Here is a 13,411-nt window from a genome sequence, read left to right as displayed (position 1 = left end):
TTCAACAGAAAAATTTTCCAGTTCAACAGAAAAATTTTCGAGTTCAGCAGAAAGATTTTCCAGTTCAACAGAAAAATTTTCGAGTTCAACAGAAAAATTTTCGAGTTCAGCAGAAAGATTTTCCAGTTCAACAGAAAAATTTTCGAGTTCAGCAGAAAGATTTTCCAGTTCAACAGAAAAATTTTCGAGTTCAGCAGAAAGATTTTCCAGTTCAACAGAAAAATTTTCGAGTTCAGCAGAAAGATTTTCCAGTTCAACAGAAAAAATTTCCAGTTCAACAGAAAAATTTTCGAGTTCAGCAGAAAGATTTTCCAGTTCAGCAGAAAGATTTTCCAGTTCAACAGAAAAATTTTCGAGTTCAGCAGAAAGATTTTCCAGTTCAACAGAAAAATTTTCCAGTTCAACAGAAAAATTTTCGAGTTCAGCAGAAAAATTTTCCAGTTCAACAGAAAAATTTTCCAGTTCAGCAGAAAGATTTTCCAGTTCAACAGAAAAATTTTCGAGTTCAGCAGAAAGATTTTCCAGTTCAACAGAAAAATTTTCCAGTTCAGCAGAAAAATTTTCCAGTTCAACAGAAAAATTTTCGAGTTCAGCAGAAAGATTTTCCAGTTCAACAGAAAAATTTTCCAGTTCAGCAGAAAAATTTTCCAGTTCAACAGAAAAATTTTCGAGTTCAGCAGAAAGATTTTCGAATTCAACAGACAGATTCTTTAGTTCGACAAGATCCACCCGAAGAAGGTCGGTTACATTGACTAAACCATGAAAAATACATTCAACGTGAACATAACACATTGTTGCTTCGGATGGAATTCGGAGTCTCATTCAAAATTGGCGTCGGAAAAGGCAGCATGGGATTCCATCCTCAAACACCCAATCAACGCTCAACGTCCTCTTCTTGCCGACTGCTACAGTACTCACTGCATGCCAAACAGAATATGACAATGATGATGATGAGTCATCACAGTGTAGTATCTGTTCTGATGCTACACTTCACCTTTTCTGTCCCCCGTCAGTGGATGAAAGATCCTTCACGACTGAGACAATTTTAATTTTTGTTCCTATCCAGTGTCCCTTTTTTAGGAGCTGGATTTTCCCCACATTAAAAGTCGACCTTGTGTCTAACTTTGCCCTCGTGGGAGGCAAGTAAATAGGAAGATATGTTGGTCTTCTCATCCCACTCGGGCACTGCTGAATGGCTTAATTTCTAAAGCATTTGCCAGAAATATTCCTACCATTGCAAAAGTAAATGTTAAAAACCGACGGATAGACAGAGACTCTTATTAAAATATTAAGACGCACATGAAAATTCGAATTAATAAAATAAAATAAACTTCAAAATGCAAAAATATCAAAAAGAAAAGTGATTTATTTTGCTTTTTTTTAATATTTATTTTAGGATTTGAGAAAACCGCAACCCTGGTTTTTCCCTTTTGCTAACAGAGATTCAGAAGAAAAGCTTATTGGAAGTATTGGATTGGTAAGATTTTCATTTGTGTCTTCTTGCAAGTGTGCCCCATTCTCATTATATATATATATATATATATATATATATATATATATATATATATATATATATATATATATATATATATATGCGTGGAGGATAAAGATACCAGAATAAATTAGTATTTTTGTATTAAAGCAGATATTCCTGGCAAAATTAAAAAATAATAAAGAAAAAAGAAGTTATTAATTTTTCTGTTGATAAATAAAATCAAAATAAAATAGGATGGAAAAGTAAGGTTTACATAATATTTTAATATTTCTAATAAAAATATATATACCCTTTACCGCCCGTTTTTAAAGTTAGTTCTTATTTAATGAAAAACATGCTAGTTCATTTTGATATCTTTAACCCCCACCCCGCATTTTTTTTTGCTGATGAGGAGACTTTGTTTAAATCTAAAAAATCTTTTTATAAAATTATTGTTCAAGACATATTGTCTATTTCAATAAAACATCGTTTCCGAAACGATCGTACAAACTATTGATTTTGTTTGTTCTTTTCCTTTTGAAACGGATTTTCAATTAAAAAATTATGAATCATTTTACTTAATACTATATATATATATATATATATATATATATATATATATATATATCACATTATCACCCAATTAGCCGCCTCCCTCTTTTCGCCAAAATATTTGAGTCCTTAATTAATAATGCTCTAGTCCACTACCTTACAGCTGCTAAACTTCTGTAATATGGATTTAAGCTCGTTCTACTGCAGATATTTTAAATGTAATCCCTAAGCATTTATACCAAACACTGGATAAGACAGGGGAAGGGAGGGCAGTAGCCCTTGATATATCTAAAGCTTTTGACAGAGTATGGCACGATGGTCCTTTGATGAAAATAAAAATCCTATGGTTTTACTGGACGAATGCTTAGCATTGATTGAGATTGTCGAACTGAAAAAAAAATACAGACAATTACGAATGCTTAGCATAATTAAATCCTTCTTAAATGAGAGAAGAATCCAGGTTGTCCTCGATGGGCGTAAGTCCAAATTTTTTTTATATAAATGCAGGTGTGCCTCAGGGATCGATTCTTGGACCTTTGTTATTTCTGATATTCATAGATGACTTACCTGATAAAATTGTCTCTGAGATGGGTATATTTGCCGACGACACCACGCTCTATAGCAGGCAGGTGGGGGAAAATTAATGAGCAAATATCTAAGGTAATGGCCGGACTCTTCAGTCTGTAGTGGAATGGGGACAAAAATGGATGGTAACGTTCAACGCTGCCAAGAAAAAGCTCGTTTCCTTTAATAATTACATTAAACCTTACCAACCACTAATAGCTATGGCTAGAGATACTTTACCTCAGAGCACTTCGTTCAAACTCCTTGGCTTAACGTTCACAGGAAACATGAGCTGGAATAGATACATCGAGATTATTGCTAAGGCTGCTGCAAAGAAGGTGGGATCTCTTTACCGTGCTAGAAAGTTACTTACGCCTGAAAGTATCTTGTACCTCTACAAAGCCACCATTCGCACATGTATGGAGTACTGCTGTACTCCATACATTTGGACTGGTGCATCTGCTACTAGTATCTCGCTCCTGGACAGGGTCCAACAGAGAGTAGCCAACCTAATAGGTCCCGAACTGTCATCTAAACGACAGCTCCTGTCCCACCGACGTAATGTTGCATCCCTCTGCCTGTTTTACAATTATTTTAATGGTGGCTGCACTGACGAACTACAAGGCCTTGTAACTCCGCGACGAAAATACACCCGACAAACCCGTCAAGCAGCGAAGTCCCATCCCTACTCAGATGTAAGAAAGCCTTTTACTCTAATAGCTTCTTCCCCAAAACTGAAAGACTTTGGAATTCTCTTCCGGTTTCCTACGTCCTCAAATGTACTGACATGCAGAAGTTCAAATGTAATGTAAACAGACATCTTGCTGCTAAACTACCTACATAGTACGTCTGCAACTTAGGTCCCTGATAGTAGCCCCCTACATCAAAGTGGCAACGTGCCTTGTTTGGGGTGAAATATATATATATATATATATATATATATATATATATATATATATATATATACTCTTTATTTGTTTTTACATAAGTAGTAATATGTTGCTACACAGTCGTGAACATGTTTCAGTCAGCTAGCTACTATTAACTAGAGACCTAGAAGGTGATAACGTACGTACAATCACAAATATGTATGAAAGGTGATAACCTATATACAAACATATATACATGTGAAGGTTCCCCGCTTCAAAAAGAAAAATTCCTTGTTTTGCAAGAAGCGAAAAAAAAAAACAACAACTCACTTTTAGAATAATATCTGCTTTATCCAGGATAGTAAGCACATTCGATTATGACTCTATCTAAGATATTTAGTACCTCTGTAAGTAAGGAGATCTCCAGAGCACTACTAAAAACAATTGTCTAATCCACTTCTCGAGAAGAGAAATTATTTAAGTGATCAGTAAAAAGCAAAACAAAAACAAAACAAAACAAAAAACAGATCTGAAGAGTGCCACTAAAATCATTTGTTAAAAATTGTTTGAAAGGTTATTTCCAATTTGCACAGTAAAGGGAAAACACTTGTTTAAGAAGAATCATCTTTTTTTGGATAAATGTTGTAACAAACCAAACAAAGGTAATTATTGCATTCAATCGAATACATACTACAATTCCATATACAACAAAAAGATACTTAGTCGGTTTCTTGTGCGGTTTCAAAAAAAAAAAAAAATAAAATAACGGTTATTCTGGAAAGTGTTTATCTTGCTGCCCAAATCCCAATATAGTGGCCCAGTAGTTGCTGCCCCTGATAGTAGCCCCGTACACAAAGTGGCAATGTGCCTTGTTTGGGGGTGAAAATGTAAAAAAAAAAAGGTGAGGTGGTCTTCCCATTTCTTTTGTTAATCAAAATTAACTCCAATATTTGAGAGTTCCTTTTTTTGAAAGTTCTTTTGTGAGAAAAACCTCTTCTCTTAAGTAAAGTGTGCAAAAAGCAATATAAATTATTATAAATTCACTCATGCAGATTGCCAAATATCTTATTCAGAACATTTCCAACAGAGTTAGGATGCTTCCAGAGTACTACTAAACTAAGTGACTCCCCACTCCTTTCTTCGTAGTTAAAAAAAAAATAATAAAAATAAATTAACACAAAATATTTTTCAATTTCATTTCAACATGAAAAGTTTACTAGTAATGACGTCATGAGGTTGAAATTTGAGATGGTCACATCGTGACAAATTCAGAGTTTAAGTATAATAAATAAATAAACAATAGATAGATAGAAAGTTAGATAGAAATGAACTTCTTTTGTGACAAAATATAATAACATTGATTTCTATTGTCTTTTCCATTTTTATCGTACATCCAGGATGGAACATACTTGGTGCGAAAAAGCAACGGAGACGATATTAAACATCCTTTTACACTGACAATTCTCTACAATTCCAGCTTGATTCGGTTGAGAATTAGATACCTCTCTACAGGGGAATACGCCCTGGGGAATAAGAAAGACGACGAAGTTGTAAGTGTTCACGCATCCAAACGCACGCACACACACACACACACACACACACACACACACACACACACACACACACACACACACACACACACACACACACACACACACACATGCACGTACAAACACTAGAACACAAGCACATATACATATATAAACATAGCCGCACCAACTCATAATCTATCTATATATCTATAAAAGTGAACGTCTGTGTGTCTGTTTGTCTGTCTGTGTGTTTCTGTGTACATTTCCCTACGCAATAACTTTGTCAATTTTAAGTCTACAGACTCGAAATTTGATATACAGGGTACTGAGATTTGGGAAAATCTATGTGGTCGGATCTATGCCAGAAATTTGGCTGTTAATAGGTCAAAGTTCAACGGTTTGACATTTGAGAAGTTTACCAAACTCCTCCGACAATTTTGGGTCTAAACACTTGAAATTTTAGATATAAGTTCGTGGGACACGGATCTAACTTAATAACTTCATTTGAGCACAGAACAATGAATTTTAGGGGGTCATAATAGTAGTCAAAATTGACCGTTTTTTTGCTCAGCATACACATGCAAACACCCGAGCAACGCCGGGCACCCATGCTAGTAACACATAATTACATAAACAAGCCAATGCATAAACCTGCATAAATACAATGGCTTCAATAAGTATCCGATACAAAGCAATAAGTTCATTCATTTTTATTGCACGAAACAAAAACAATAAAAAAGTGCTATTCTAATGTATTTTTGTATAATTTTTGATACGAAGTTGTTTATCAAATAAAAATACATCAGAATAGCAATTTCTTATTGTTTTTGTTTTCGTGTAATAAAAATCAATCAACTTTTTGTTTTTTATTGAACACTTATTTCACCCACTGTATACGTTGCTATCCTTACGCGCTTTTCGTTATCTTTATAGAGTCTTTTCTTTCACATCTTTACCTACAATCAATCTCACGTATTACATTGCCGCATCCAACACTCGTTTCCTCAAAGGTTTAAACGTTATCTTCCCGTCAAACATAGCCATCCCATTTCTCATTTTATCTTGTGTCCCTTTTATTTCCTTTTAATGCATTTTTGTGTAATTTTTTATACGATTTGTATTTATCATACAATAATACATTAGAATAGCACTTTGTTATAGTTTCTGTTTTTGCGCAATATAAATACATCGATTTTTTGCTTTGTATCGGATACTTATTGCACCCACTATATATATATATATATATATATATATATATATATATATATATATATATACAGGCATCACCACATTATCAAGGCCAAGAGGCCACTCGAGGATGAGGGTTAAAGAGTGTACAGTAGAAATTGGACAATATAGTAATCAATTCCGAAAATTTGTTAACTTATATGGAACGTCTCATCAAGAACTTGTTTACGTTAGACTTAAAGACAACCATATATATTGTAGTCAGCCGGAAAGCAGGAAAACGGAAGACAATTCCACAGGCGTGCAATTCTAAGAAAAAAGCTTTGTTCATGGAATCTACGTTTAGGTTTAGGCACAGATAAAGAGTAAAGGGAAATTATTGATATTGTTTTCAGCTAGACGAGTGTTTCTTGTGAAAGTTTGGCGAGGGGAGACCATAGATTGAAGCTCAGTCGAACACTTTCCATGAAAATAACGATACATCAGGGACAATCTCGCAACATCTCTTCTGTCAGATACAGGTTGCAGGGAAGAGAAAAGGACATTTCCTACGAGGCTACGAAGTCTATTTTGAACTCTATCAAGGCAGGACAAGTCCTTTCTAGCAGCTCCTGCCCAACAGTATTCCATCCTTGGACGTACCTGGCTCTTATATAGATAGAGAATTGCATCAGCAGTGAGATATCTACTGGATTGATAGAAAGATCCCACCATTTTTCCAGCGGCATTGGCAACAGATTTGATGTACGTGTTCCATTTAAGATCAGGATCAAGCCCAGAAGCTTGTCAAAACTTGAGACCTCCTGAAGACGAGAGCCATTCATTTCAATTGATGCCAGATGTGGATCAGAATGTTGATGATGCAAAGTAAGAAGTTTGGTTTTAGATGGATTAAAAGTAACCAACCACTTCTTTCCCTATTGTACTACGTGCTCAAGATCAGAGGAGAGAGAATCGAAGAGAACTTGGTCGTTTACTGTCTTAGATGTGCTAAATGGTAGTGTCATCAGCATAAATGTCTACGAATGATGTAAGGATGTGATTTGGAAGGTCATTAATGTAGATCAGGAAAAGAGTTGGGCCCAGGATGGACCCCTGAGGGACTCCAGCATTTATACTGTGAGCTTCTGATTTTTGCCCCTCAACTACTACTCTTATGAACCTATCAGAAAGAAATGATTTAATAATTGAGAAGACATTTCCAGCTAGAGATCTTGTGAAGTAAACCTTTATGCCATACCCTATCATGGCCTTTGATATGTCAAGAGCAATTGCCCTAGAAAGGTTGCCTCCGTCGAGAGATTTGCTAATCCTATGAGATATAACTGTAAGCACATCTGCTGTAGATCTAGCAGAACGGAAACCATATTGAGTGTCATTAAGAAGGTTATTTTTGTTGAGATGGTTGATTACTTCTGTATTTAACACAGATTCCAGCATCTTACTCATGACGCACAGGAGACTTATTGACCTGTACTGAGAGGGAGATGAGCGATCACCTGAATTCTTAAATACAAGGCATACTGATGAGATTTTCCAGGGTACTACCGTGTTTGAATATATGGTTAAGTGTCAGTTTTAGCCATTTAAATAGGCTTTAAAGCTTCACCGCTAACTCATTTTTGGGGCAAATTTCAAACAATTATTACAGTTTATAGATCACCTTCTCAGTTATATTGTGGAAAAAAAATTCAATTGTCGTTCAGCAAAAAAAAAATTTATGATGAATTTATTGGTGTTTCAAAATCGTATAAAATGTAAGGAGGTGAGCAACGTCTTTTCTGACTGGTTTCCATAGCAACCACGTCGCTTCAGCGACTACTGTTGCTACCAATTCACCGTTCTCGTGAAAAGAAAAGTAATAAGACAAACCGAGAGAATTAAAGAATGAAAGTGAGATAATTGGGGGATTTTTTTGAAAGCAGACGAGTGTCGTACATTGTTATTACATATATGTTTATAGGGGCAAAAAAAATAAGACTGAAATTAATAAAAGAACAAATAAATTTACTGAAGTCTGGAAAAATCATGGATTACAATAGAAAAATGCGAGCATGAAAAGTAATATGGTTAAGCTTAAACATGGAAAAGTAAAGGACTAGTTGTTAAAACTGGAAAAGAAAAGGGCAAGATATTCTATTAAAATATAATAAATTTGTAACTTAAAATAATGCAGCATTAAGAATTTGTAAAAAATTAAATTTTTAACATTATATAATCAATTCTTAATGATGTAATATTTTAAGTTATTAATTTATTATATTTTTTATTAGAATATCTTGTCCGTTTATATTCCAGTTTTAACAACTAGTCCTTTACTTTTCCATGTTTAAGCTAAACCATATTACTTTTCATACTCGCATTTTTCTATTGTAATATATATATATATATATATATATATATATATATATATATATATATATATATATATATATAATGTGTGCGTGTGTGTGTGCGTGCGTGTGTGTGTATCAATCCTTTAAAATAAGTTAAATCATGAAAAACTTGTATAGGTAGGTAGAAGGGAAACTTATCGTGCCTTTGGTAATTTTTAGTTGTTATATACTTGTTTCTTGTCTACTTTTCTGTTCTGTTGTCTCTAGTACAACACGCCCAAACTGGATTAATATTGCGATCAATTTTACTACGGTATTACTCGGTATAATGGGGAATTTGAAATTTTTGTCAAAAACAATTTCACTGAAAAAACCGGAAGGAATTGATGATCTTCAGAAAGGTCGTAAAATCTCAAAATCGTAAACTTTCAACTAAAAATGTGTGCATCACCCTGAAAAAGGCTCATGGAGCCGAAAATTTAGGCAATAAATAATAATAATTCGTTTATTTGCAAAGAAATTTCTGCATCGTGTTACCTGGTTTATACCGAATTTAAAAATTTGATTTTAATGTTATATTTAAATGTAAAAAAAAAAAAAAAATGAATGACATTTTTTTTTTTGTTCATATTTTTCAGAAATTTCCAAGCGTTGAAGCCCTGGTGACACATTATCAACAACTCCCTTTAATTTTCTTGGGGCAGGGAGGAGGACAAACGTTGTTGAAGTATGTACCAAATAAGCCTTAAGAAAATATCCTCCTGATTATTGCTAAAAAAATCTAGAGGACTTGATTATTAAACAGTTCATACAGAATTCTAATTTAATCGAATATTATATATATATATATATATATATATATATATATATATATATATATATATATATATATATATATAATTATTTTATTCAAGTTAGATAAACAAAATAAGCATAAGTCGCTACAATAAATCTATTGTTTCAGTCTTAAAAGACATCCTCAGGAGACAATATATCTCTGTTCTTACCCGAGGCCAGTTCTTTTAATGAAATTGAATACCATGTATAAAAATTAGAAAGAACAGACAAATAGAAAGAAGAGAAAAAAAGAGGAGAAAAAATCGTGTAGATATGAAAGATTTTTTTTATAAGATAGAGGGTGCTAGTTTAATCAATTATTAATACCTTGTCGGTTGATGATTTATCAAGAAAGAAATGAGTCTTCCATTTTATGCGTCTTAATAGTTCTTCAATTTTCATCATCAATACAAGTAGGTAATCCCAGTTTTTGTAGTGGTATATTCTTTAACGAGATATTAAAATTAATTTTTTCTAGGCTTACTGGTTACAATCAAACGTTTCATAGAACCCAACAATGAAAGTGTCTTAACCTGGAATATATATATATATATATATATATATATATATATATATATATATATATATATATATTGTGTACAGAAAGTTGTTAGTTGAGACAGATCATTGGTACCGTCGGTTTCAAGCCCGATAATAAGGCCCGTTTAAGGTATCCTTATCAAGCTCTGACGAATATTGGCTGAAGAGAGCTTGATAAGGATACCTTAAACGGGCCTTATTATCGGGCTTGAAACCGACGGTACCAATGATCTGTCTCAACTAACAACTTTCTGTACACAAAATATAAATACGCTCTTACAATTTGGATTTTCCTTTTAATTGAGCACTCTGCTGGAATTTTTTTTCCAAAAAAAACTAATCATATATATATATATATATATATATATATATATATATATATATATATATATATATATATATATATATATATATGATGGACTCTCTCGTCAATTTCGACATGAGCTTCTGCCACAACTAAGTTGCGATGATTTATTTATAGTGGTGAAGCTTTGTGTAGGACCAAACACACGTTTTGGTATTACTTCTAACCTTTGTCGGTGCAAATGACTGCCACTGGACAGAGTATGCAGTAGACTGTAGGTTTTTACATCAACGTTTCCTACTCCTAGATACATGTCTTAACGAAGACTGGGGGTGCATCTATGAATGCGCCCTAGATACTAACATGGAAATTTCTGCGACTCGGAACGGTACATACAGCGACTAGCCTTCCAAAATGCTCACCCGTCTAGTATTGGTCAGGCTCAAGGTTGGTTTACTAATGTGATCTGGCGAGAACCGGTGTGTCAACGTGATTGTGCCGTGTATATATATATATGTATGTATATCTCGGCAGCCGTGTTAAACGCATATCTTATTTTTCTATTTTTCTTTTTCTTTTATTAATATTATTGGAATTTTTTCTCCCCTTTTCCTTGTACATATTTGTGACTTATTCCACGGATTTCGGCCTTTTGGATTATTTTGGACCATCTTCCAATTACGCGATTTCCTTGGATTTTACTTGTGCGAATGGAAATTTAATTAACTTTCTTGGATTTACATTTTTGGATTTTACCGTCATTGGATTATTTACCTTTCACCAGATTATCCATTCACGTGAAATCACCTTTTTCTTCACCCTATTCCCTCTACTTCACTTTTTGTTATCAAGTAAGATCTTTGACTTACTTGCAGTTTCATCAAATACTTTTGTATGCAAAATCCGATCCCGCATTGTGCTAATTCCTACCCTCTGATGAGAAGGAAAGTATTTCTTCGAAACTCCGCGGATTAAAGACTATCACCTTATTAAGTGTTTCCTTTTCAGATTAAATATGTTTTTAACTCTTTTTCAAAGTTTTTTTAACATGTTTTATTAACAATTTGCTCTTATATATATATATATATATATATATATATATATATATATATATATATATATATATATGTATGTATACATATATACTAGCATTTCAGCCCTGCGTTGCCCGGGTGTTTGGATGTGTACATTGAGCAAAAAAAAAAAAAAGTGGTAGTAGAAAGGCAGGCTCGAACCCGTACCACAAAGGAGGAAAATAACGGGGTAAAACCTAACATTTATGCTGTTACGACCACCGCTAAACCGGAAACGACATTTTTTAAAATTAAGGCTAGACAATCTAAAGGAGAGGATAACTTTCAAAAATGTCGACGAAAAAAAGTGACCCCTCCCTTCCCCTGTAGAAAAGCGCCTAGTTGGCGGAGAAGATATTAATGTTTTTAGTTAATTTTTCGATATTTGTCGTATGAAAAGTCGAACTTTAAAACATATACTAATCTTGGTAAAATCCGTCGCCTCTATTGAAAGTTTAAGGCAGACATGCAAACATACATACATACATACATACATTTATATATTAGTAACTAAACATTTTCAACCCAAACTGATAAAAAAGCTTGCCCTATCTCTGAATACCCTTTATGTAAAATTTCAAATATTTAGACCAGAAATTATCTGAGTAATTTGGAAGAGACCGCAGAGGTCAATTTTTTAAAACTTTGACCCCTATTATGACCCCTTAAAATTTATTGTTTTGGACTCAAATCAAGTTATTAAGATAGATCTATATCCAAGGAACCTATATCTAAAATTTCAACTGCGTAGACCCAAAATTGTTGGAGGAGTTTAGTATAGTTCTCAAAGGTCAAATCGTTGAACTTTGACCTCTTAAGAGCCAAATTTCTGGCCAAAAACCGATCACATCGATTTTCCAAATCTCAGTACCCTCTATATCAAATTTCGAGTTTGTAGACTAAAAATCGACAGAATTATTGCGTAGGGAAATGTACATAGACACACAGACACACAGATACACAGACACACACAGACACGTTCACTTATATATATATATATATATATATATATATATATATATATAGATAGATAGATAGATAGATAGATAGATAGATAGAAAAACAAAAATATATACGCATAGATAAATATATATGGAAACAATTTGGTGTTTACTGCACACTTTTTATGCAAATATTATGCAAGTATAAATCATGTAGAATATCTGCATGAATATAATTACACGTAATAGTTAACTAAAGATGACCATTCCATAAAAAAACCGAAAAAAACTAATAGGGAATGAATTAAAATGAATGTTTAAAAGAATATGCAAATTAGCTAGATCTTTTGTTAGTGAATGCAATTCTACTACCCATATATAACGACATTGTATTTTCTTTTTAAATAAGTAGAAAAGAGGGTGTTTAATATGAATATCAATACACACAAAAGAGAAACGAATTTATAGGAGTATAGATAGATATAGATAGATAGAAGATATATATATATATATATATATATATATATATATATATTTCATGTTAAAACACTAGCTATAGTGGTTCCAATAAGTATCCGATGCAAAACGTTCATTTATTTTTATTACACGAAACAAAAACAATAACAAGTGCTATTCTAATATATTTTTGTATAATTTTTGATACTAAATTTATATTTATCAAATAAAAATACATAAGAATATTGTTTTTGTTTTCGTGTAATAAAAATCAATAAACATCTTGCTTTCTATCGAACCATTATTGCACAAAATGTATACGTATATATATATATATATATATATATATATATATAAAAGTGAATGTGTGTGTGTGTGTGTCTGTCTGTGTACATTTCCCTACGAAATAACTCTGTCAATTTTTAGTCTACAGACTCGAAATTTGATATACAGAGTACTGAGATTTGGGAAAATCTATGTGGTCGGGTTTCGGCCAGAAATTTGGCTGTTAATGGGCCAAAGTTCAACGATGTGACATTTAAGAAGTCTACCAAACTCCTCTGACAATTTTGGGTCTATACTCTTGAGCTTTTAGATATAGGTTTGTTGGACATGGATCTAACTTAATAACTTGATTTGAGCCCAAAACAATAAATGTTAAGGGGTCATAATAGGGGTCAAAATTAAAAAAAATAGTTACCGTTTTTTTTTTGCTCAGCATACACCTCCAAACACCCGGGCAATG

At 33.0% G+C, this 13,411-nt stretch overlaps 1 protein-coding gene across 2 annotated transcripts in view; it reads left to right on the top strand.

Annotated features, from left to right (window-relative positions):
- LOC145286400 (uncharacterized) overlaps nucleotides 1-9,918 on the top strand; it is a 55,828-nt gene extending 45,910 nt beyond the window's left edge. Inside the window, exons 6-8 of one of the 2 annotated variants that reach the window (XM_080135325.1) lie at nucleotides 1,397-1,477; nucleotides 4,857-5,009; nucleotides 9,154-9,918. In XM_080135325.1, the coding sequence (XP_079991451.1) occupies nucleotides 1,397-1,477; nucleotides 4,857-5,009; nucleotides 9,154-9,264 (345 nt within the window). In that variant the 3' untranslated portion in view covers nucleotides 9,265-9,918. The remainder of the gene's footprint in view (nucleotides 1-1,396; nucleotides 1,478-4,856; nucleotides 5,010-9,153) is intronic. The other variant, XM_080135326.1, reaches the window with a different exon arrangement.
- Nucleotides 9,919-13,411: the final 3,493 nt, after the last annotated feature.

The sequence above is a fragment of the Euprymna scolopes genome, chromosome 10, assembly GCF_053919585.1.
Source record: "Euprymna scolopes isolate OS-2025 chromosome 10, ASM5391958v1, whole genome shotgun sequence".
In the NCBI taxonomy this organism is placed as follows: Eukaryota; Metazoa; Mollusca; class Cephalopoda; order Sepiida; family Sepiolidae; genus Euprymna; species Euprymna scolopes.
This window is presented reverse-complemented; position numbering and strand designations above follow the sequence as displayed.